General features: G+C 40.4%; 2 protein-coding genes across 5 annotated transcripts in view; both read left to right on the forward strand.

The window, feature by feature from the left end:
• Nucleotides 1-10,091, forward strand: part of fam83ha (family with sequence similarity 83 member Ha) — a 52,625-nt gene extending 42,534 nt beyond the window's left edge. For 3 of the 4 annotated variants that reach the window (XM_057848152.1, XM_057848151.1, XM_057848148.1), the window contains 2 exons: nucleotides 4,570-4,655; nucleotides 10,029-10,090. The gene's annotated coding sequence lies outside the window, so the exon portion shown is untranslated. Of the gene's footprint in view, nucleotides 1-4,569; nucleotides 4,656-10,028 lie in introns of all 4 variants that reach the window. The other variant, XM_057848149.1, reaches the window with a different exon arrangement.
• Nucleotides 518-13,049, forward strand: LOC130922689 (tripartite motif-containing protein 12A-like). The gene is made up of 3 exons (XM_057847600.1): nucleotides 518-635; nucleotides 10,029-11,104; nucleotides 13,038-13,049. The coding sequence occupies exons 1-3, from the start codon at nucleotides 518-520 to the stop codon at nucleotides 13,047-13,049; spliced, it is 1,206 nt and encodes a 401-aa protein (XP_057703583.1).
• Nucleotides 13,050-24,041: the final 10,992 nt, after the last annotated feature.

Genomic DNA, 24,041 nt, shown 5'->3' on the forward strand with positions numbered 1-24,041 from the left:
GCTGGGAGTTTGACCTCTGCACACAACATGCCCACACATTCCTGTATGTCAAAACCTCTGTCAGCCAAGACAATGTCCCCAGGTAACAAATTATCATGAAAACCACTGTTCAGGGTTATAAGTTTGTCACTTGTACGACCACCCCAGCCTTTTGATAAGAAACAAATGGCTACCTTGGATGTAATACATATTAAGTACTTCATAGTGTGGTGGTGCTTGTAGCTGGAAAACATTTGGGCACGTGCTTTCAGATTTGATGGTTTCGCTGTGAATTTCAAAACGGTCAATAAAAGTCTGTGTCAAATTCTGACTGGTGTTGTGCACCTCATCCTCTGTGATTAGCTGATCACCTTCTTCTCCAGCTTCATGTGTCCCATCTTCAGTCTGTAGCTGACCACTTTCTTCTTCAGCATCAGGTGTCCCCTCCTCATTCTGTTGGTGACTGTTTATTTCACCAGGTTCAGATGGTCCCTCCTTGGTCTGCAGCTCTTCAATGTCTGCATCCAGCTGGACCCCCATGGTGTTTGCAATGTCTCCTTCCGTAGCTGCTCACTCCTACCTCGTCTTGCAGAGCGTGCAGTGTTTGTCGGTGTTACAGATGTGTGTCCCAGATGTAGGGATGGGGCCCAGTCTGGGTCCGTCTCCATCATTTCATAAGCTGGTTCACCTGCAATCACGTTAGGTTTTATTTAGAAAAGTTAGGTAAGATTGGATGTTTCCATGGCATTTCACAATCATAACCACTTAATAAGACATGCTACCATCCCATCAGATGTCAAGAGGAAATCCCACGCATTGATAAATATTTCTGTGCATTTTTGCTGTTTACCTGTATCTTCCAAATCATTCACTCTGTCATGTTTTTATAAACCATGACTGAAGAAATTAAACACTGATTTATCACGAACAGATGAAGCCATTTCCTCTGCCCTCCCTCTTTGCCTGCAGTTTACAAGTGAGGCTGGCTAGCTAGCTAAGGTTAGCCAATGAGAAAATAGCGACTTTAGAAAACAAAAAACAGCATATTCAGTATCAATACTTAAAAAAAAGCTCTGACTTGCCTTCATGAAAATGCCGAGAGCAAACACGCATGAAGTCACCCTTCCGTCTCACCGCTGCGACCCAGGCCAGGTCATCCGACGCCTCTTCGTTAGTTCCTCAACCTGCCGTCCATAACCTCTCTTCCAAGTGGGGAAACGAAAACATCTTACGTGGTGGTTAACTTTGCTGCCATTTTTGTCGTGTGATTTAGTATGGCAGCCTTTCACACAACACGAGTGTCCCATTTTATCAAAGACAATGATGAAAGCAAAGACGATTCTCACTGCTCAGTTGTTTACAATAAGTGAGCGGTGCACCCAAAATGGCGATTCAACCCACAATGCACTGCAGCTTTTGCAAGCGTTACGTCACCTGACAAAGACCAATAGGTAGTATTTCATTGATTAATGCCATGTAAACTGATTGATTTGTAGTTTTTGGACTATAAATTTAAAAATATGCAATAAATCACAAAAAATTATAATTTAGTTGATATTTTAGTTTTAGTCATTATGGGGCACTCATTGGCTCCCATTGACAGTGCTAGACTTCCAATCTATGTGGACTGGGAGGGGGTGCTGAAAAACATGCAATTCCTGGAGAAATAGCGATGGTAGCTTTGACGTGATGGCTGGTATATCGGGTCACTTCCTGTTGAGTTGGAGGCATTCCAGGATCACTTCCTGTTCATATTGGGTCACTTCCTGTTGAGTTTGGGGCATTTCAGGGTCAATTCCTGTTCATACTGGGTGACTTCTTGTTGATTATGGGGCATTTCAGGGTCACCTGTTGATATAAGCGGATTTTGGGGTCACTTTTTGTTGATCAAGGGTAGAGCAGGGCGGTAAACCGAAAATTTCCGTTACCGAAATTCTTCACGATGACCGACGTAATTTTGGCCATGTCGGTGAATTCGGTAATTTAATAAAAGAAGAAAATATAGTCTTTTCATCCCACTTTGAGTCTGTGTTGTTCGGCTATGTGCATTCCCCTTTAAGAAAGCAGACAGTGTGCTTACGTTTGGAGTCACATGGTTTTCAGGAAGCCAATCAGACAGAAGCCCGGTAGGCTAACGCTAGCTGCTAACGCTAGAGGCTAACGCTACAAGTAAACGGGATGAAGTCGGGCTTAAGTTAGCTTCGCCAAACTTTCACCCGACATTAAGTAAACTCTTGACGGGTTCCAGATAGGGATGGAAAAAACGAGGCTTTCTGAAACAATGAACCACTTTTAAGACAATTGCCCTAAATTGGATCACTGTTTGACACACTGCAACAGCCCCATCTACTGGATAAACAGTGCACGTTTCTTTTTAAAAGTAAAGTTGACAAATTGCCTCAGCATTACATATCTTCAATAGAATTAAGTGGATGTCGTCTATTTCAACCAGGAGATCCTGTCGTCATTAAGTGTGATTTACACAATGAAAGTTGACCTCTTTAAGCCTGTGTCATTGCTTTTGTCTGTGAAGATGTGTTCAAAGCAGTATTTGTCATACACAACAGTGCTAGTCTTGTAAGTGGCTCGTCCTAGATGACGGGGAGTAACTATGTATTGTTTATTTTTTGTAAAAATTACAGTACAGTAAGCACAGTGCTTGGGAACAGGGATATTATTTATTGCATACTGTAAGGATTTCCAAAACCATAAGATGTAAATAATTGAGCCGAATACAAGAAAGGAAAGGTTTGTGAAACATTTTATTTTTTAATGAAGTATTAATTTCTGGGGGGCGGGTGGATGTGTCGTATTTGTATCTATTCTAAATATCTAAAGGTATGCCACTATCTAGTGTATAACAATGCGGAATGAATTTAATGAAATTCAAGTGATGATATTTTTCAAGTCATACAAGCTGTTATAAATGTTCACACAAGAATTCTTATTGTTTACAAGATTTTTTTTAATACTTAATGTTTAGACTGCGTGTGCAATTGTTTAATTGAAAGCTGGTAAATAAATTTAATGAGAAACTGTTCATTCGTATTCCATGCATTGATTCAAATTTTCAAACTATATAACAGTTTGCTTGGGCGAATTTATCGTCATTTATCGTTATCGAGGTAAATCTGCTCAATTTATCGTGATACGTACTTAAGGCCATATCGCCCAGCCCTAATCAAGGGTCACTTCCTGTTGATATAGGGGATTTTGGGGTCACTTCCTGTTGATTTGGGGGGGTTTCAGGATCACTTCCCGTTGATATTGGGGGATTTCCTGTTGATATGGGGCCATTTTGGGTTCACTTCCTCTTGATTTGGAGGTTTTCCTGGGTCACTTCCTGATGGTTTTGGGCATTTCAAGTTCAATACCTGTTCATACTGGGTCACATCTTGTGGATTTCAGGGCCTTTTGAGGTGACTTCCTGTTGATTTGGGGGCATTTCGGGAAGGCCTTTTCATGATTTTACAGTGAATAGCGTACCGCCTAAATGCTATTTTTAGACCGTGACGTTGCCCTCCTAACGAATAAGCGGGATATTATACACACGCATACAATCCATTACATTTCTGCTTGTTCTCTCCGGTAATCGTTCAAAAACGAACATGCCGAACACCGCTGCTATGGAAATGACATTACGACATACGAAGGATGTTTTCGTCATACGTTTCCCGAAACCAAAAACACGAAGGAAAAAATGTGAAGAATGGATCAACTTGCGCGGACGTTTAACGCCAGCAAGGTGAAGCCATTCACATTTCATATGCAGTAAACATTTTGTTGGGGGCCATGGTCCTTCAGAGGACGAAGAGGTAAGCCATTTTGATATTTTTACTTATATTTTGGCGTGGCGTTTTGCCGTGCTGCTTCTGTCTGAGAATGAATGACCTGAAAACATTTAAAATTTAGAATGTTAGTAACGTTAATGCCATCTCGTGGATTTATTGTTATTATCAACAAATACAGTACTTATGTACAGTATGTTGAATGTATACATCCGTCTTGTCATATCTTTCCATTCCAACAATAATTTACAGAAAAATATGACACATTTTAGAGATGGTTCGAATTGCGAGGAATTACAATTCATTCATTTTTGAAGCTGTGATGAACTCGATTCAACATTTTAATCGTTTGACAGCCCTAGTTAAATGTACACCTTATGCCTAATATATACATAACACAATAAAACAATTGTTGTGGAACTCAAAATGTTGACTGGACAGTTCTGAACTATGCACATCAAATCATTAGTAACATCAAATATTACACAATACGCCAAAGTATATCAGTAGCCGTGCGTGTCCTTACGTCTTTCTGATCATTTCCCCCTGACTGTTTTACCGCAATAATATGATGAAAACCTGAAAATATGGCTTTTAGTTTTGGCCACCCCAAGATTTGAAGTGGCCACCCCTATGAAAAATTTTCTGGAGGCGCCACTGTATCTCGGACTTGCAAACATTGTCTGTTTCTATTTTATAATGAGACAAAACTTGGTTGCTTCCTTATTTTCAATTTGATTTTTTCCGCCAATCCTCTTGCAAAGTTGGAACTCTTTGTATGTATGTTGTTTGCTTCCCCTAGGGTCAGTTATTAACGCGACACCTGCTCCTTGAAATTGGCCGCGCTTTGATGATTCTTTCCTTTTCTGTGTGGACACCGAGAGGGAGGTAAGTGCCATTTGCCTGCTGAGACTTTTGTTCGAAAATGTGATTTCCAGGCGTGTAGTCATGTATAAAAATCGCATTGCATTTCCCCCCCCCCCCCCCCCCCCCACTTATTTTGAATAGGGGCATGTTGTTAAGTTTCATGGGAGGATTGTTGACTTTTTGTGATTTTTGTCAGAACTTAAAAGCACATAACGCTGGCCTTAAATCACTTTGCCAAATCAAACAAACGCAGAGACGAAAATTATGTCATTATTACAAATTTTAGTGTTTGGCTGGCTTTCAAAGGGAATATGACGAAAAAAAATCAGCCCTTTTGAATTTTGAACGGTGTATTCTATCAAAGGTTCAGAGATTGGAAGTTTTCCAGTGATATATCACACATGCATACTGGACAATTAGGAGGAAAACACTCCGGTGACTTGAAGTTCTGCTCTGAGACCCTCAATTTGGCCGATTTTCAAAATTGTCCGATATGCACGTGCGATACGTTGGAAAGCTTAAAATCTCAATTTTCCGGGGGAAGAAAAATTTTGAACAGGAGGGCATTTTTTGAAAAAAAAAAAAGTTGGGTTTTTTTCATTGTGGCTAAATTTGTTTAAAAGATGTGAGTGAATAATTTTTTATTTTTATTTATTTTTTTTTTTAATGAAATATGAGACATCAATGAATGAATTATTCTAAGCTAAAAACAACAGACATTTTGAATAATAAACATAATGAATTACCGTCGTGTTATGGCTGTTTTTCAGGGAAAAACGGACTATTTAAGAATAGTTTGTAGACGTATTGTTCTTTCAAACTCAACAGTTGTTTGGGCTCAAAATGCAGCAGTTTCGTCTTCGATGATAAAGAGCACTTAATTCAACAGGTGTTGTACATCAAAGCCCAGAGGGAGAATGTGGTGTAGTTTCTTTGAAAACTCGTGCACTCCACTTTAAAAGAAACTGCTGTATTTTAAGCCCAAACAACTGTTGTGTTTGATAGAACAAGATTTTATTTTAAGGCTGCAGCTATCGAATATTTTAGTAATCGAGTAATCGACTGAAAATTCTATCGATTAATCGAGTAATCGGATAAAACAAATATATTTTTAGGTGAAGAGCAATTATAATAAATATGCATGAGAAAACAAGACATTTGATCTAATCTTGAACCATTTTCAGTCAATCAATGTCTTTATTTTCGATGTACTGTATATTGTTGAAAACAGCCAACAATTGCATCTCAGATGTAACCAGAATAAAAAAAGACTAATTCACTGCTTTCACTCAAAAAATCTTTAGATCTTATTAAAAAAGAAAAAAAAATAAATGCCGTTACGCTTGATAACACACATTACTTAAAAGGTTTTTTCCCACATGTTTCAATTGAATTTCTATTTGAAAACACACCTGTTCACTCTTTCTTACCCACATAACCCCTAGCTGTCATATTTTTACTTCTTTTTATTGTGCTTTTAATTTTTTTTATCCTTTTAATACCTTTTTATCGTACCGTGATTCCATGTCTCTTGTAAAGCGTCTTTGTGTGTTTGAAAAGCGCTCTAGAAATAAAATGTATTATTATTATTATTTGTGTCAAGCCATTTTTAAGTTCTAGTTAAGTTTTAAGTTAATCTAAACTGTAAGTCCTGATAGGATTTGGAGTTTTTGCAGTGTTCAAAATAAATGTATGATACAGGCTGTATTGGAGCACATTAGGGACCAGTGCTACTTGATGTTTTATCCAGCAATGACTACTGAGCTAAAATTGAGAGTTAGCATTACTGAGTTTTTATTTTACACCCTCATCACTCCACAACGCTATGTTATGTTAAAGCCTGTATGTAAGACACGTTAGCCACGCATCGAAAGTGGTCCTAATTATTATAAACCTAGCCCTCCGCAGGGCTAACGTTACTTGAGCTTGTGACAGTAACGTTAATCTTATTTATTAGCGCTCTTTATTAGCGCTTTACTGCTTTAAGATGGCGGCTGTTTGCTAACGCTGCCCAGACGCGGCCGAGTCTGTCATTATGCATCTATTCAACATACATGTGATCTCTATGAGACTCATCAGACGCTACCTGCCACCAACGTAACATCGTGCGGGCTAGAATTTAGCAACGTCGGCGTCGTTTGTAGCAGCCGTCGGCTGGAGTAAGTTTTTGTTTGTTTGTTTTTTTGCTTCTTTCTCTACGCTCGTGACCACAGCGCGTTGTCCCGCATTAAAAGTAGTCCGAGCAAAACGTGATGCTTAGAGCTGTCAAAATAAACGATTACTCGAGGTGAATAAAATTACTCGGATCAGTTTTTAAACTCGAGTTACTCGAGTTGCTCGAGTATTCGTTTCAGCTCTATTCTATCATTTTTAGCTTAGAATCATTAATTGATGTCTAATATTTTGTTTTTTAAAAAAAAAAAAACGACTTCACTCGCATATTTTAAACTTTTAAACAAGTCTATGGCCGTCATTGGCAGCCAATGCCAGGCGACGAGGTCATTTTGGGCCATTTAAGGTCATTTACCTGTTGATATTCAGCTACTTTCCCGAAAATTGGACAGAATGACTGCGAATGCTCCGGTTTCGAATTAGTGCTGCAACAATTAATCGATTAACTCGAGTATTCGATTAGAAAAAAAGATTCCAATTCAATTTTGCTGCTTTGAGTATTCCTTTCATTAAAGTGGCGTTGTAATGGTTTGTTTTGAAATGGTTTGCATTTGTTTTCATTGATTTGGGTGGATACACGGCCCTCTAGTCTATCTCATTTCACATGGCTGAATCCATCTGCTCCATGTTAAGACCAACACAAGCTTAGTTTTTGTTTGAGCTAAGGATTTTTTGAATGCATTCGTAATTTATTTTAAAGGTATATCTAGCCATTTTTTGTGGGAATATGTTTCTGAGCCATTTGTTAGGTGAATTGTAAAAAAAAAAAAAAGCATTAGCATTTTAATAGCATTTAAGCTAGCGGACTTTTGCTATGTCAGCTCTTCTTTTGTTGTACATAGATCCTTATTTTTTTATACCGTTTGAGGCTCAACTCAGGTATTTTAATTTTTCATGTTCCTTATCCGATGACTCGATTATTCAAACTAAATAGTTCATGGATTAATTGACTACTAAAATAATCGATAGCTGCAGCCCAATTTCGAATGAACGAACGTTCCCAGTCTAAATGGATTGGGCGTCGGAAGTGCAAAAACCTGGATCGGGACATCCCTAATATATGTATATATACACGATGCTGGCCAAAAGTATTGGCACCCCTGCAATTTTGTCAGATGATGCTCAATTTCTCCCAGAAAATGATTGCAATTACAAATGCTTTGATAGTAATATCTTCATTTGTTTTGGTTACAATGAAAATAGGGGGGAGGGGGGGGGGGGCGATGAAATCATTATCATTTTAGACAGAACTCCACGACAAAAGTATTGGCACCCTCAGCCTAATACTTGGGAGCTCAAACCGATAGATGAAATAACTGTGAACAACCGCTTCCGGTATCCATCAATTCTTACAATGCTCTGCTGGAATTTTAGACCATTGTTCTTTGGCCAACTGCTCCAGGTCTCTGAGATTTGAAGGGTGCCATTTACAGATCTCTCCACAGGTATTCTATGGGATTCAGGTCTGGACTCATTGCTAGAAGTCTCCAGTGCTTTCTCTCAAACTATTTTCTGGTGCTTTTTGAAGTGTGTTTCGGGTCATTGTCCTGCTGGAAGACCCATGACTAGGGTTGGGCATTGTTTGAAATTGAACGATTCCGGTTCCATGTTTCGATTCCGGTTCAGAACGGTTCTCGAATCCGATTCCTTTAGGAAGCAGGGTCAAAGAAAAAAAAAAGTATTTGTTTTAGGGCTGTCAAACTATTACATTTTTTTTAATCGAGTTAATCACAGCTTAGAAATGAATTGTAATTAATCGCGATTCAAACCATCTCTAAAATATGCCCTATTTTTCTGTAAATTATTGTTGAAATGGAAAGATAAGATTGATATATCCATTCAACATACTGTACATAAGTATTGTATTTGTTTATTAGAACAATAAACCAACAAGATGGCATTCCATTATTAACATTCTGTGAAAGGGATCCACGCATAGATTCTTAAAGGATAAATGTGAGTTTGTATATTGTGACTGAATATTGCCATCTACTGTATTTGTTGAGCTTTCAGTAAACGATACTGTCGTGACTTAACTGTTCTGCCCAAATGCATGATGGGAAGTGGGGCAACCCTGACTGTGTGGGGCTGCAAATGCTATATCTTCTCTGCGTTGTGTTCAATGCAGGGTGTTAAGAAAAAGATCAACTCCTGTCATTCTTCCCCATGTTGCTTGCCTCAATAGTTATAATTGTTGTGGAAGAGATCTCAAAGCTTTTGGCAATTAAAAGCACAGTCCAAATGGATGCCTGTATCCACTCCACTCACTTGTCACTGCCTCTTAGCTCCGTATATACGTAAAACTGCGCCATTGTAGTCCGTTTGCGGCAATGCGTGAGTGGGTCGTTCCGTGCGTGCGTTAAATATTTTCACGTGATTCATTTGAAAAAATGAATTACGGCTCGTTAACGCGATAAATTTGACAGCCCTAATTAGTTCATATGAATGTCTTCTCGATTTTTATTTTTTTAATTGTATGAAATTAAAACTTTTTTTAATGGATAAATGACAAATTTATTCTTAGCATTATTGTTTATTTTTATTAATACAATCTAGGGAGGACAGTGCTGTAGGCTTGACACCTATTGATGACACTGCGCACGGTAGACACAGGAACATTCAAGTCTTTGGAGATGGACTTCTAGCCTTGAGATTGCCCTCGCTTCCTCACAATTTTGCCTCTCAAGTCCTCAGACAGTTCTTTGGTCTTCTTTCTTTTCCCCGTGGTCAATGTGGTACACACAAGGACACAGGGCAGAGGTTGAGTCAACTTTAATCCATTTTAACTGGCCGCAAGTGTCATTGCAACCACCTGTTCTGTGCCACCGGTAAGTTACAGGTGCTGTTGATTACACAAATTAAAAAAGCATCAAAGGCTGGCAATACTTTTGTCCGGCCCATTTTTGGAGTTCTGTGTAAATGATAATGGTTCAATTGTATCCCCATTTTCTTATGTTTTTTTATTGCATGCAAAATAAATGAAGCTATTTCTACCAAAGCATTTATAATTGCAGTCATTTTATGGGAGAAATTGAGCATTATCTGACAGAATCGCAGGGGTGCCAGTACTTTTGGTCAGCAGTGTTCCCTCATTTTTCGCCGTTGATGGGGACCAGAACCTGCTGTGGAAAAACAGCGAAGTAGCACAGCCCTCCCCCCCCCCTTTCTGGTAGGACATGAAACAATCCATTGTATCTAAGAATGCTGCTTTTTGTTTTGCAGAACGACTGCAGCTCGACATTCCGAACTTGCTCTCCGAGACAAACGCAGTCTTCTCTAAAACAATGGCCGAACGGATCAAGGACTATCATCGATGTCCCGGCTGTACGAACATCTTAAGAGATCCTCTCATTCTGCTGTGCGATCACAACATCTGCCGTACATGTCTGCAAGAGTCAATTGCCAAAGAACGACTATTGTGTCAACTCTGTGGGACAGTGTTTGGATTGAGTGATCCGCGTCCAAACGCTGCACTCAAGGCGGTATGTGAGGACCTTTCCCAGTCTATAGACATGTGCAGCTTGCACAAAGAGGAACTCAACCTCTTCTGTTTGGACCACCAGGAGCTTGTGTGCTATAAGTGCTCAAATGCAGAAATCCACCGTGGTCACAGGTTCCGGCCCCTCAAAGAAATTGTGAAAGATTATCATAAGGAACTCCAGGAAGGCCTGCAGAAGGCAGAGGAAAGAGTAAAAGATGCCCGCTACCGTAAAGACATCTTAATTGAACAGGCAGAGTACATCAAAGCCCAGAGAGCGAAGGTCGAACGCAAGATTAGGAAGGAGTTTAAGGGGATCCGTTTCATTCTCGACTTGGAGAAGGACAGCAGGTTGTCTGCGGTCAAGTTTGAAGAGGAGGGGAAGACTCGAGCGATTAGGGAGCAGATAGCGGTTCTCAGCAAACAAATCAACGTTCTCTCGGATGTCGTGAGCAGCACTAGGAAGCAGCTGAAGTCTGACAACGTTTCTTTCATGAAGAACTTTGAGACTGCGATGAGCAGAATCCAGGAGCTGCCCGAGATGCCGCATCTGCTGCTAGAAGGTCTGCTGGATGAAGACAAACACGTGGGCAACCTCAGGTTCAAGGTGTGGGAATGGATGAAGGACTCGTTGACCTACATTCCCGTCATTCTGGACCCCAACACAGCCAATCCCAGAATCTATCTGTCCCAAGATCTGAACAGTCCGAGTTTGGAAGAAGTAGGGCAGGAGCATCCAAAGAATCCAGAGAGGTTCCAAACAAACCTGAGTGTGCTGGGTGGGGCTTTGGACCCAGGAAGACACGTGTGGGACGTCGAGGTGGGAGGCAACAATGACTGGAGGGTGGGGGTTATGTGGGTGAACTTTCAGTTGAAAAAACAAAGGACTTGTTGGACCATTGGATTTCGTGATGGTCAATACATACAGCCTGGGACGGAATTTGGAGAATGGAATCCGCATTTCAAATTGCAGAGGATCCGAGTTACAGTTGACACCAATGAAAGGTCGTTGTCCTTCTTTGAAACTACTACAAACACCCAATTGTGGAAAAAGGAGAATTCTCCCAATTGGCCAGACTTGTCCGGTGACACCAAAATGTTTCCTTACTTTCAAACAGCAGATGAAGAATGTCCTCTAAATATAATCCCCATTCGACCTGATGTTACGACCGCCATTGACACGGCTTGATTTTTGGCTTTTTAATCTCCATTCCTTTTTTTTTTCTCTCCACATGATTTGACTCTCAATTATTGGCCAGGTCATGTGATAAGACTTTACAGGAGTCAAAATAATGAAGCAGCATTCTTTTCTTTCAATACATTTTGACTTTGTGAATACAACTTTTAGTTCCATGCGTATATTTGGAAGTCATGCTACTTTTACTTGAAGAGTACAACTTTGGACTCCTCTCTTGTTAACATTGATTTACTTGTTAATACTTGTACCACAATCATTTTTGAACATTTTATAAGTACTTTGAGTGATTTCATTTGAAAATAATACTCACTAATGCTTACTCGAGAACAATATTTGGCTCCTCGTTACAGTTTGAAAAATATCAGACATGAGTAAGAAGTATTCTTTTCAACAAAGAATTTGGAATGACGACTTTGAAAAATAAAGGATGATCAACACTTGCTTGGTACTTGAGTATTTTTTTCACCCAATGCTTTTTGACTTGTGCGCAGACCCGGCGGCATGGGCGGGCATTACCCGCCCTGAGAGACTGCTGTGCCCGCCCTGGCTCGATTAGACTGTACTGTGTCTAGGCATGTGCCGGTATGAGATGTTGACGGTACGATAACCGTGAGCAAAAATACCGCGTTTTCACGGTATTGCAATTATAGCTCCAAAATTTTGAGATGTATGGGTTTTTAAAAGAAAAAAAACAAAACTTTTTTCCATTGAACAGGATTTTTTTTTTCAGAACATATTTGCAAACTGGAACATGAATATAATGTGAAAATAAATAAATTGAAAAATAACAAATATTTCATATAAATTAAAATAAAAAGATCCTAGACTATACCCACAGCCAGAGCTCATGTTGCTCAATATTAGAGCAAGAACAAAATAATTGCTATGAAAAAGTAAAAATTCTAAATAAAATTAAAAATATATACTGTACGACTTTTTTTGAGGGGGGGAAAGCTCAAGTGGAAGTTTCGCCATTTTCAGCCAGTGTCAACTCTAGTCTACATGATGTCATGCCTTCGTGTTAAAAAGAACAAAGAATTCATAAGTTAATAAGTTAGTTTGATAAGTTAGTTAAAATGTAAATATTGTTGAGGAAAGGTTTCATCCAAAAAAAAAAGTGAGGAGTGAGACCTCTTTTCGCAATTAGCGATCTTTGATGCGATCCTTCCCCCCGCCCTCCTTCATTCAAGCTTGTTTCTCACTCAGCGGCTGTGAGACATAAAACCTCGCCGAAGCTGCTCTCCCACCTTAGCCTAGGCCAGTGCTTCTCAAATATTTTCTGTTACGCCCCCCCCAAGGAAGACGTAAATGTTTCGCGCCCCCCCCATCTCTCTGCCGCCACTGTAAATAGTATCATTTGTCTATAATATTACTATTATAAGTACTCCTCAGCCTAACATTGTGTCCTTTTTTTCCAATTAAAGAAAAAAAGTAACATAGATCAACTTATAATCAAGTATACCTTTATTAACATTGTTTTGCTTGTAACACAAAAGACTTAACGCGCATCAATTTAAGTTTCCCTTTAAGTTCTCTTCTTCCCACTCCTTTTCAGGCATGTAGTTGATGTTGCAATGTTACTTAGCTTTGCTGCTCTTTTTTGTTACTTGATTATATGAGCTTTATATATTTGTTGTCTTGACAAGGAATAATGGCCTGAAATAAACAAATGAAATGAAAATTAATAATAATAATAATAATAATAATAATACCTCAAACTTATATAGCGCTTTTTTGGACACTCAAAGACGCTTTACATAACATAACACAAAGACAGAATGAAGAATTAAGAGGTGGGAAAAGCTAGTTTGAACAGGTGGGTTTTTAGGAGTGATTTGAAGTTTTGTAATGAGTCCGAGTTCCTGATGGGTTTTGGGAGTGAGTTCCAGAGTGAGGGAGCAGCAGCGGCGAAGGCTCGGTCCCCCAAGGTTCGGAGCTCAGTTCGAGTGATGGGTGTGAGGAGATTAGAGTCGGCAGAACGTAGGCGGCGGGAGGGACAGTGCTGTTGTAGGAGGTCAGTGAGGTAGGAAGGGGCCAGGTTATGGAGGGACTTGTAGGTGAGGAGGAGGAGTTTGTATTGAATCCGGTATGAGATTGGAAGCCAGTGAAGCTGTTGGAGGATGGGGGTGATGTGCTCTCTGGAGCGGGTGTGGGTGAGGAGGCGGGCGGCAGAGTTCTGGACGTATTGCAGCTTTTGGAGATGAGAAGATGGAAGACCATAGAGGAGGCTATTGCAGTAGTCGAGTCTGGATGTGATGAAGGCGTGAATGAGTATTTCAGCTGTGGCTTGGGAGAGGGAGGGACGGATGCGGGCGATGTTGCGGAGATGAAAGAAGGAGACTTTAGTGAGGTGGCTGATGTGTGATTGGTATGACAGTGTTGAGTCCATTATGATGCCAAGATTGCGTACGGAGGTGGAGGGGGTGACAGGGTGACCATCAATGAGGAGAGTGAGGTTCTGTACAGAGGGGAGGAGAGCTTTGGGTCCGGTGATGAGAAGTTCTGTTTTGTTACTGTTGAGTTTGAGAAAGTTATTGTCCATCCAGGTTTTTATGTCGGACAGGCAGTTTGAGATGTGAGAGAGAATGACAGGGGTGATGGATTTAGATGAAATGTAAAGTTGAGTGTCATCTGCATAACAGTGGAAATTGAGTCCATGGTGGCGAATGATTTGACCGAGGGGAAGCATATAGATTATGAAGAGGAGGGGGCCGAGGACCGAACCTTGGGGGACACCATGGGTGACTGGAGAGGTGTGGGATTTATGGTTATTGATGGAGACGAAGTGGTGACGATCGGAGAGATAGGAGGTGAACCAGAGGAGTGCAGTGCCAGATATCCCAATTGACTGAAGACGGTGGAGGAGGATGTTGTGGTCAATGGTGTCAAATGCAGCGGAAAGGTCGAGGAGGAGGAGGATGGAGATGGAACCAGAGTCAGCGGCAAGGAGAAGATCATTGGTTACTTTGATGAGAGCTGTTTCAGTACTGTGGTGTTCGCGGAATCCAGATTGAAATGTTTCAAACATATGGGAGGAGTGGAGATGGTGCTGAAGTTGGGTTATGACGGATCGTTCCAGAATTTTTGAGAGAATTGGGAGATTGGAAATGGGTCTGAAATTGTCCAGGTTGTCGGGGTTAAGGCCAGGTTTTTTCAGGAGGGGTGTGATGGTGGCGAGTTTGAGTGGGGAGGGGACTGAGCCAGTGGTGAGAGAGGTGTTTATGATGTTAATGATAAGAGGAATGAGAGTGGGAATACAGGTTTTAAGAAGAGAGGATGGTATGGGGTCGAGAATGCAGCTGGAGAAATTCATGGTTGAGATGAGTTTGAAGATGTCAGAGGGAGCAAGAGGAGAAAAGGAGGGAAAGCTGTGAGATGTTAGAGGTGGACTGTTAAGATCTGAGGAAGGAGAACTGAAGGAAGTGGATGCAAGTGAACTGTGTATAGTTTGGATTTTTGCGTGAAAAGATGACAGAAAGTTATTGCATTTGTCTGTTGTGAATGTGGCAGTGATATTGTCCTTGGGTTTGGTGAGTTTTGCGAAAGTGGAGAATAAGGAAGAGTTAGAGTGAATAATTTGAGAATAGAAATTGGAACGGGCTGTTTTGAGTGCAGAGTTGTAAATATTGACAATGTGTTTGTAGGCTTGGGCATGAACTGTGAGACCGGTTTTTCTGTAGAGGCGTTCAAGTTTTCGGCGTTGCTTTTTTAAAATGTGGAGATCCGGGGTATACCAAGGGGCAGAGGTGGAGAAGGAGACTGTAGCTGTTTTGAGAGGGGCTAATCGGTTGAGGCAGGAGGAGAGTGCGTGGTTGTAGAAGTTGACTAGATCCAAAGCAGTAGAGTCTGAGGGGAGGGAAGAGCTGGTAATGGCATCAGACAAGGCGGAGGAGAAAGAATCGGGAGGGAGTGATTTCAGATTCCGGAAGGTGATTGTTCGTGCGTGGTTGTTAGTGGGGGTAGGGATACAAATGTCCAGGGTTATGGCCAGATGATCAGAAATTGTGAGGTCAGTTAATGACAGGTTATGGATGGTGAGGGAGGGTGTGGAGCAAACCAGGTCCAGAATGTGGCCATGTTTATGTGTGGGTGAAGTGATATGTTGGGTGAGATTGAGGCAGTTTAAGATGTCCAAAAAGTCAGATGAAAATTTGTCTGTGGGGGAGTCACCGTGGATATTGAAATCTCCGAGGAGCAGAATGGACGGGGACATGGAGGACAGCTGGGTGACCAAATTGGTGAAGTCAAATAGAAATGAGGGACAGTTTTTTGGTGGGCGATAGACTACAGCAACAGTGAGTGATTGAGAACCGGGAAATCTGAAAGCTAAATGTTCAAATGACGATACAGCTGGGATGGAGATGGGGCGGAGAGTGTAGTCACAGCGGTGGATGACAGCAATGCCTCCGCCTCGTTTTTCCAAGCGGGGGTTTTCAAAGTAAGTGTATCCAGGTGGGGTGGTTTGGTTAAGTGCAAAGTAATCCATGGGTTTGTGCCAGGTTTCAGTGAGACAGAGTAAATCCAGGTTATTGTCCATTATGAATTCGTTGAGGAGGAGGCTTTTATTATTAAGTGACCTTGTGTTGAATAGAGCTGTTTTGAGAGGCTTTTGTTGTGAAGTCCTTGTGACGGAAGTTGGAACAGGCAGAAGGTTGTATTGAGTCATGTGACGAGTGCGCGGATGACGTATGCGGAAGTTGTTGTTGAGCCGGCATCCAGGAGAGTGAGAGCTGCGGTCGGACCAAAGAGAGGGAATGCTGTTTTCGGTGGTGAAGTTGTAGTAAAGTTTTCGACGGGAGCCTCGATGGATGTACGGGCGACGGCGGAGAAGGCAGTGTTGTTTCAGAGTTGTAATAATGTCCGGCGAAAGAGGTGCGTGGTGGTTGAGTCCGAGAAGCTGCGAGGACATGTACCTGAGAGCCATAGTCGGAGCCGGAGATGGCAAAAGCAAAACGGTGAGAAAGACCCGTTCAAACAAGCTTTTTGGTGCAAACCCGGAGTGCGGAGTGAGAAGCGGCAGCCAAAAGCGCGCCAGCGTCCTCCCAGCTCCGGGGGGTGTTTCAAATTAAATGAAAGGCGAGATAAAAAAATTAAAAATTGTAACGTTGACAAAAAAAAAAAAAAAAATTGCCTAAGTAAAAAAAAAAAAAAAAAGTCACATCCAAACTGTAAAAATACACTCAAGTAGGGCTGTCCCAAACGACTAATTTTCTCCCGATTAATCAGCCGACTATTTTTACGATTAGTCGACTAATCTTATAGTTAATTTTTTTTTTTTTTTTTTACTAATTTAGCAATGAATTTTTTGTTGACGCTTATCAATTCACAAAAATTTTTTTTTTTTTTTTTTTACTAATTTAGCAATGACATTTTTGTTGACGCTTATCAAGTCACAAAAACATTTTGGAACACTTAAATTCTTTATTAAAAAGTACAAATAAACAGATAAATAACAATAATAAATCACAAACAATGAGTTCAAGTGCTGATGGAATTTCCTTGTGCAAAAGAATGGAATGTAAACAGATTCAGAACACTGACTTCACCTTTCCAACATGATTCAAAACAATTCTTAAAAAAATACCTAGCATTAATGGTAAATGGTGTTATACTTATATAGCGCTTTTCCACCTTTCAAGGCGCTCAAAGCGCTTTACACTATCTCGCCATTCACCTACTGGTGACGCAGCACCAGGAGCAACGTGGGGTTCAGTATTTAATATTATTGTATACTGTAGTACTATATATATAATAGTATTATAATAATTATTCATTGCCAATCAGACTTTTCATAAAGGGTGTCATTTTAAAGGTATTCTTAGTGTAGAATCTGAAGTATGTGGGATTAACTCCAGAAATCGTTATTTATATGACGAACATGACATGCTTTTATTTTGAAATGTTCACCGGAAGTACGCTCGCTAAACCGCTAACCCTAACCCTGCTTTACATTCCACAAAAAAAGCACTTTTTGTCATTGCATTTGGTGTCAGTAATAGATTTTTTTTTTCCTTTTGCAAATGCTGTTAACCAGCGATTTTTCTTGTTTGAAGTGTCACCTTTTAACTGCAAGTTTTGGACAAGGCTGCCTGTTTTATAGCCGGCTAAAGTAGGTCATCTTTTTTCCCATTCACCTCAATTTAGCGATGCTAACGTGTATAGTGTTTAATATAGATGTGTTTTCTTATTTAATGTGTCTGTACTTTAATTCTACAGCGTGTTGATGACAGAAAATAAATGGAGTCTCATATGCTATCAACACACAAGCACAAATGTACGCACGCACGCACGCGCGCGCAACGATAAAACGCAGCCGTGAAAATGACCGCCCTCATTTTTATTTACCATGCGATAAATGGAATCATTGCATATCGCGACAGGCTTAGCAACTTCAATAAAACATGTCATTAGTTAGTTAGATGGATTTACAATCTCCTGTCATTATCATTCACGGCCGACTTGCAGCCAAGCTTGGCACTGAAGAGACAGGACACAACAGTGTACCCTCCTTTGTTTCTTTAAAAATAAGTCAATGTTTTGGACTCTCTGGTGCGCTTTTTTTGGCTTTGTGCCGATTTCCCCGCTTGCATACCAAGCGTCCGACATTATGAACTTTCCAAGCATATATTTTTTTAACCCTTCATTAACCGTCGACGGGATGTTGTGCTCGTCGACGGATTTACGTCATCGATGACGTCGACAATGTCGACTAGTCGGGACAGCTCTACACTCAAGGTACATTTTTGACCATTTGATACTGAAAAATAAAATGTTATAAAATCAGTAAATAATAACAAATTCAAATTGATTAGAAACATTTACTCGTCAGGACAACATGCCAAAAAATTTGACCGAAAAAAACAAAACTGAATAGAAGGGGGGGGGGGGGGGGGGGGTTGTCTTTGGACAGAAGGAAAGTTTTATTTTCGCTGATTCACCACAGTGCTCACTGGTTTACTGATATAACACTGACAAACCGGGACGATTGTGACAATTGGTAATATTCGGCACGTTTTCGCTGAAAAACAATCAAGCGGCTTATCAATGAGATTGAGGTCTAATGTCTTTAAGTGGCGTCTTTACTGATTTGCTTCAGACTCTCCGCTATAATAATTTTTAGACTCAGTAAACAGTGGTCTTTCCTCATTTCCCACTATATTAAAAGTCAAAGCCAAAAGGTAAACGGCCCGAAAAAAGCACATTCTCGGCGGCCGAAGGAGAACCGTAGGTGAGGGCGGTGGTCGTTACGATCCCAAGCCGAAAACGACACTTCTCGGCCGGACACGTGAGAACCGGAGACGTCAGTGGGTCGCTGCTTGAGTCCAGCTCTTGAACTTCATGAGTCTCTTCCGTGTGCTCTTGCTTACTTCAAAAATACTGCACGCACTTTGAAAATGAGAGCGCCACTGCCACCCACGGAGTGGATGTGCAAGTACACTTTATTCTAGTACGGCAAAAAAATAATAATAAATAAATAAATACTTTTTTTTAAAAAAGCATGTTCCCGAGGTCACTCGCGCCACCCCTGGCATCGGTCTGCGCCCCTCTGGGGGGGCGCGCCCCACCATTTGAGAAGTACTGGCCTAGGCTAACATTCGTCTTTGTAAGTTTTAGTTAGTTTGTATATTGAATTTGAAAGGAAAATGTGTGTTTTGTTTTTGGTGAACTTTTTCATGGTGCTACTGCTATCCTGTTGAACCTACTCACACGTGGAAAAATACAATTGTACAACGTTTTAAATATATTCATTTGTATATTTCACCACGATTTCAGAGCTCAATAAACTGAAGAAAAGTATGCCTTGTGTTTGGAGGGTTCGTTTTTGGGTTTGCTGGCTGTTTAGCAGAATAGCGTCACTGACACTCACGGCAACAAACGGGAAGGGTGAGCGCTGCCGCACCAAGCCACTTCGGCTGCGTTTTGGCACATGAAAATAGCGAATACCGTACTAAGGTATGACAAAAAATTTTAGTGGTTTTGAAACCGCGACGTTTTAACCGGTAACCGGCATATGTCTAACTGTGTCTTTTTTTTTTTTTTTTTTTTAAATCTTCCACATAACACACACATACGGAGAGGACGAATCCTCTATTCATCCTATCTTGATCGGTCGTCATTCAATTCAACCAATCTGAGCAGCGAACGAAGGCAATTTCTAGTCAATCACAGATAAGGGGGGGCGGGGCGGGCCGACACGCCAGCCATTGGGTGCTCATGTTTAGCAGTGCATATGTTATGTTTATGTAACCCTTCTACCCGTTTGACTGGGTTGTAAACAGTGTTGGGATTAACGCCGTTATAAATAACGATGTTAAGTAACGGCGTTATTTTTTCAGTAACGGGGTAATCTAACTAATTACTTTTTCCGCCGTTACAATGCCGTTACCATTACTGACGGTCAAAAGCGGTGCGTTACTTACTCTGAATAAATTGAAGAAACTACCAGCCGTGCTGAGTCGACTCTCTGCTCTGTTGAGTTTTCATCCAAAACTTGGGGTGCGTTCAGGTTCGAGAATAGCGCACTTACTTCTGACTCCAAGCTGTTTGCCCCTGCTCATTCAATTAGACAATGCTTTTCAAAGTTTGGTAACGTTTCTGTGTTTGCTACACCTGATGCTAGCCTCGTCTGCACGCACGTGTGGCAGACGTGCTGTTAAAAGTTCGGATTCCTCGTTACCAACTGCGCAAAATGCATCTTCGTTCCAGGTCCGGCAAAAACTTCCCATTATATCCTATTGTTCAACGTATACCGGCCGCGTCAGTGCTCCGGAGTGACTGTGGACCATCTACGGCGCGCCGGTGTTGTTGACGTGTGGGCGCTCCCGTCAGGAGTGACATTTCACACGGGGCGGCTATTTTTCGGCACAACGCCGGATATAGACCCTACGTCCACGAAAATTCGGCAGGAATCTATCTTGTGCTTGGAAAGGTGAGTTACGAAATTTTCAATTCAAAATCTTTTATTCTTACTAACATCCACTGTCAAGTCTAATTTATTTCATGTCATTTGTCAATGCAGTTAGGGCTTTTTATGTTTATATGGTTTAGCGATAACACTCTCACTACATACATACGTGTATGTTGTCGGCGATTAGCCTAGCAATGATCTTAATTGTGGTTATTTGTCAGCCCAAAACCCTCTAAGTATATCTTAAATGCATCTTACCGGATATAAAATGACTACTACATAGTCTGTGGTGATTTTTTTGGTGCCCAGTTTTCACGTCGAATTGCAGCCGTCCATTTCGCTCTCCTCTTTGGATCCCTCGGAATACGGTAAAACTTCAAGTCTCTCCTTCCATCTTCTCTGTTAGTGCAACCAACAGCCACACACGCCTTCACCATTTTGATTATTAATGTTAAGGAGCAGAAAAACACGCCGTAAATAGGAGGAATGTACGTAGCCGTAACAGGTTAACACTATGTTTTGACGGACAATTGGGCGGTACCATTCAGGAGAGCGGAGTTGTGACGTCACGTGGGTAGGGTCTATTTACAACAAAGTCCGCCAAAACATTGTTCCAGACTTGGCTGCTACAAACAACCTCGCTTTGACAACGAGCAACTGTTTCTAACTCGTCCTGTTTATGTAAGTCGATTGTCATATGCTGGTGTTGTGTAGTAATGAGCAGACGTGACTTCCGCGGCTCTTGCTAACTTTTTTAATGCGCGCGCACACACTAGATATCGTGAAATGGCAAACTAGATGTGCTACATTTCATGCCATTGGCTACGTGAGCCCAGCGTGATTATGGGACACGTAGTCCATATAATACATCGATGAATTCTAAACTGTCATGACTGAATGGAAGTTAAGAAGGCCAAATCAATCCATACCAGTGACTATAGATAATGTTGCAAATATTGTTCATTCAGTACGTGACACAGATGGATTCGGACAACAAATAGGATGTCTTGCTTATGTAGTAAACCTAGCTGCTAAGAGAGCTGTAGCAATCAACAGTGTGCCCTGCCTCACTTTACAAACAGTAAAGATTGTTCTCAGCACTTTTATACAATTTTTTTTCAGATCAGTAAGAAGTAAGCACATAAATATTATGTACAAAAATGCATGTTTATATGATGGCAATTTAATTTTTGCTTGTTAGTAAAAAAAAAAAAAAAAAAAAAAAACGAAACAAAAAATATAGAATTGTTTTTTTTTTTTAACAGAGCATTAAATGTATTGAATCGGATCGAAAATCGTGTCCCCCGTATCAAAAATTGTACCGAACCGTGACTTAACTGTATCGTTGCATCCCTATGGAACACCATTGCAGAAGCTGTGACGGGAAGTTTTCATTTGCCTAAATGCTTAGCCTATTAAGTGCAATTTTTTTTTTTTTTTAAACACATTTTATTTATTTTGTGTTTCTGTGCGGTATCAATATTGTTATTGTTGTTTTTTACTTAAGAGGCATGGTCTATTGTTTTTAGTTGTGATTTCTCAAAAAGTATTTTTGAATTTAAGAGTAAATATTTATCGCGTTTAAATGGGTGTACTTGATCTATTAATATATACTGTAGTCTCACTGTTATTGTAAATTGGTTTTAAAAAATTGGGGGGGGGGGGCGCAATAATATCGCATATCGCAATAATTTATGAGAATAATTATCGCACACTAAAATTTGTTATCGCGACAGGCCTAATTTCAAGTTTGTCGAAATTAAAGGAAAGAACATGCGTGTAATGTGTAATTTATGTCCCGGGGCAAAGCTTTTGTCGACATCTATGGTAAGCAATTCAAATCTGCTGAAGCACCTAACAAGTTAACTACCTGTCTGTTCTATTCCACGGACTTGAATACTGCTCAGAAAATTTCAAATTCTTTGACATACAAGTTATTTTTAAAGTAACTGAAATAGTTACTTTCCCTGGTAACTAGTTATTATAGAGTAATTCAGTGACTAACTCGGTTACTTTTTGGAAGAAGTAGTGAGTAATGTAACTAATTACTTTTTTAAAGTAACGTGCCCAACACTGGTTGTAAATGGTATCATTTTAGGGTTCGACTAATCTAGTTTTGGTAGGAGATTGGCAACGGCACTCGACAACATAAGACACACTGACAAAAGAACATGTAATGGAACACAACTGTATTATTAAATTTGATTTTGAACAATTTATAAACAGTAAATGTAATCCAAAAAACTATTTAACCTAAATAGCGACACCTAGAGTCAGTGAGAAAAATAAAAAAGTTGCGATAGTTTTTTTTCCCCCTTTTGTCTGGTGTCAGGCCTGACCCAAAAAAAAATTTAAATCTGAGATCTCAGAAATATATATATATATATATATTCCAAGGACTGCTGATGAATCCTTTTGTCCTACCGCCCTCAACGAACGTAGGTGGTCAAGGAACGTCAGTGTTCCCTTCTGTAAATTTTTCCCCTATGCGTCTGGTGGCGTCCGTTGGAGGGGTTCAGTCCAGGTCGCAGCAAGTAGTCTCTTCCCCACGAGTGAATCAATCCAAAAAAAAAAAAACAGCCTGCACAAAATGTGCAGGTTCATTACTCAAGGTGCAAAAACAATGCAACACACATATCAGTAATGGATTAGCTAAAATAAAATTAAAATATATATATATATATATCGGACTCTAATATACATAGTTAACACCATTATTCCCCCCCCCCACAAGCACAGCTCATGTGCTAATGCTAGAAAAAACGCATTGAAAAGTTCGCTAAAAACACTTTTTTTTTCACAACTCAACATAAATGACATAACACAACTCTAATCACAAATCTTTTGTCCATAGCAGTCCATAACAATTTTCCTGGCTGGTTTTATTTGATCATTTTTCGTGTGGATATATCGAAATTGTTTAGCACACTTCGACAGCTAGCCAATTAGCATATATGGGAACACTCACCAGGATAGGTTTGCTCCTTTAACTTTTATCTCCTTGGCTCAATATGTACCGGAGTCGTCTCCAACACCTTTCAGCCCAAAATAAAATGTGAATAAACAAACTTAAATCTTCAGGGAACGCTATTTTGTCTTATACTACTTACGTGGAAAACTTCTGGAAGCTTACCTACAACTAACGTAGACGTTCCCGCTCTTTCTCTCGCAAATGAGTGGGCACTGGGCGAGCAAGAGATGGCATACATTTCGCAGTGGTGCATTCAGGTGCATCGGAAATAATTCGATTTTATAAAACATTAATTTCCTGGTTATTTAACACTGGGTTACACTCTCCCCCTTTGAACGGCATGAGTCCCTTCATGCACAGGTGACTCATTTGAACATTGCGAAAACCGTGCTAAATCTCGAGAGAATGCAACACCTAAGGCCTGAAAAAATGAACCAATGGCCAAAGACAGTGGCTCTCCCAGTTCATCATAAGTGAACCTTCGAGGAGCGCGTCTTTCTCTCTTAGAGCGTCTCAATCATGGTTTGAATTGTGATTAATTACATTTTTAAGCTGTGATGAACTCAATTCAAAATTTTAGTCGTTTGACAGCCCTAATAACCTTTACTTTTCGAGGCTGTGGTCAAAGTTAATGAGAAACTTGAAACTGTTGTGTTGCAACTGTTCAATTTTGCACATCA

This window comes from Corythoichthys intestinalis, chromosome 10 (assembly GCF_030265065.1).
Source record: "Corythoichthys intestinalis isolate RoL2023-P3 chromosome 10, ASM3026506v1, whole genome shotgun sequence".
NCBI classification, from domain to species: Eukaryota; Metazoa; Chordata; class Actinopteri; order Syngnathiformes; family Syngnathidae; genus Corythoichthys; species Corythoichthys intestinalis.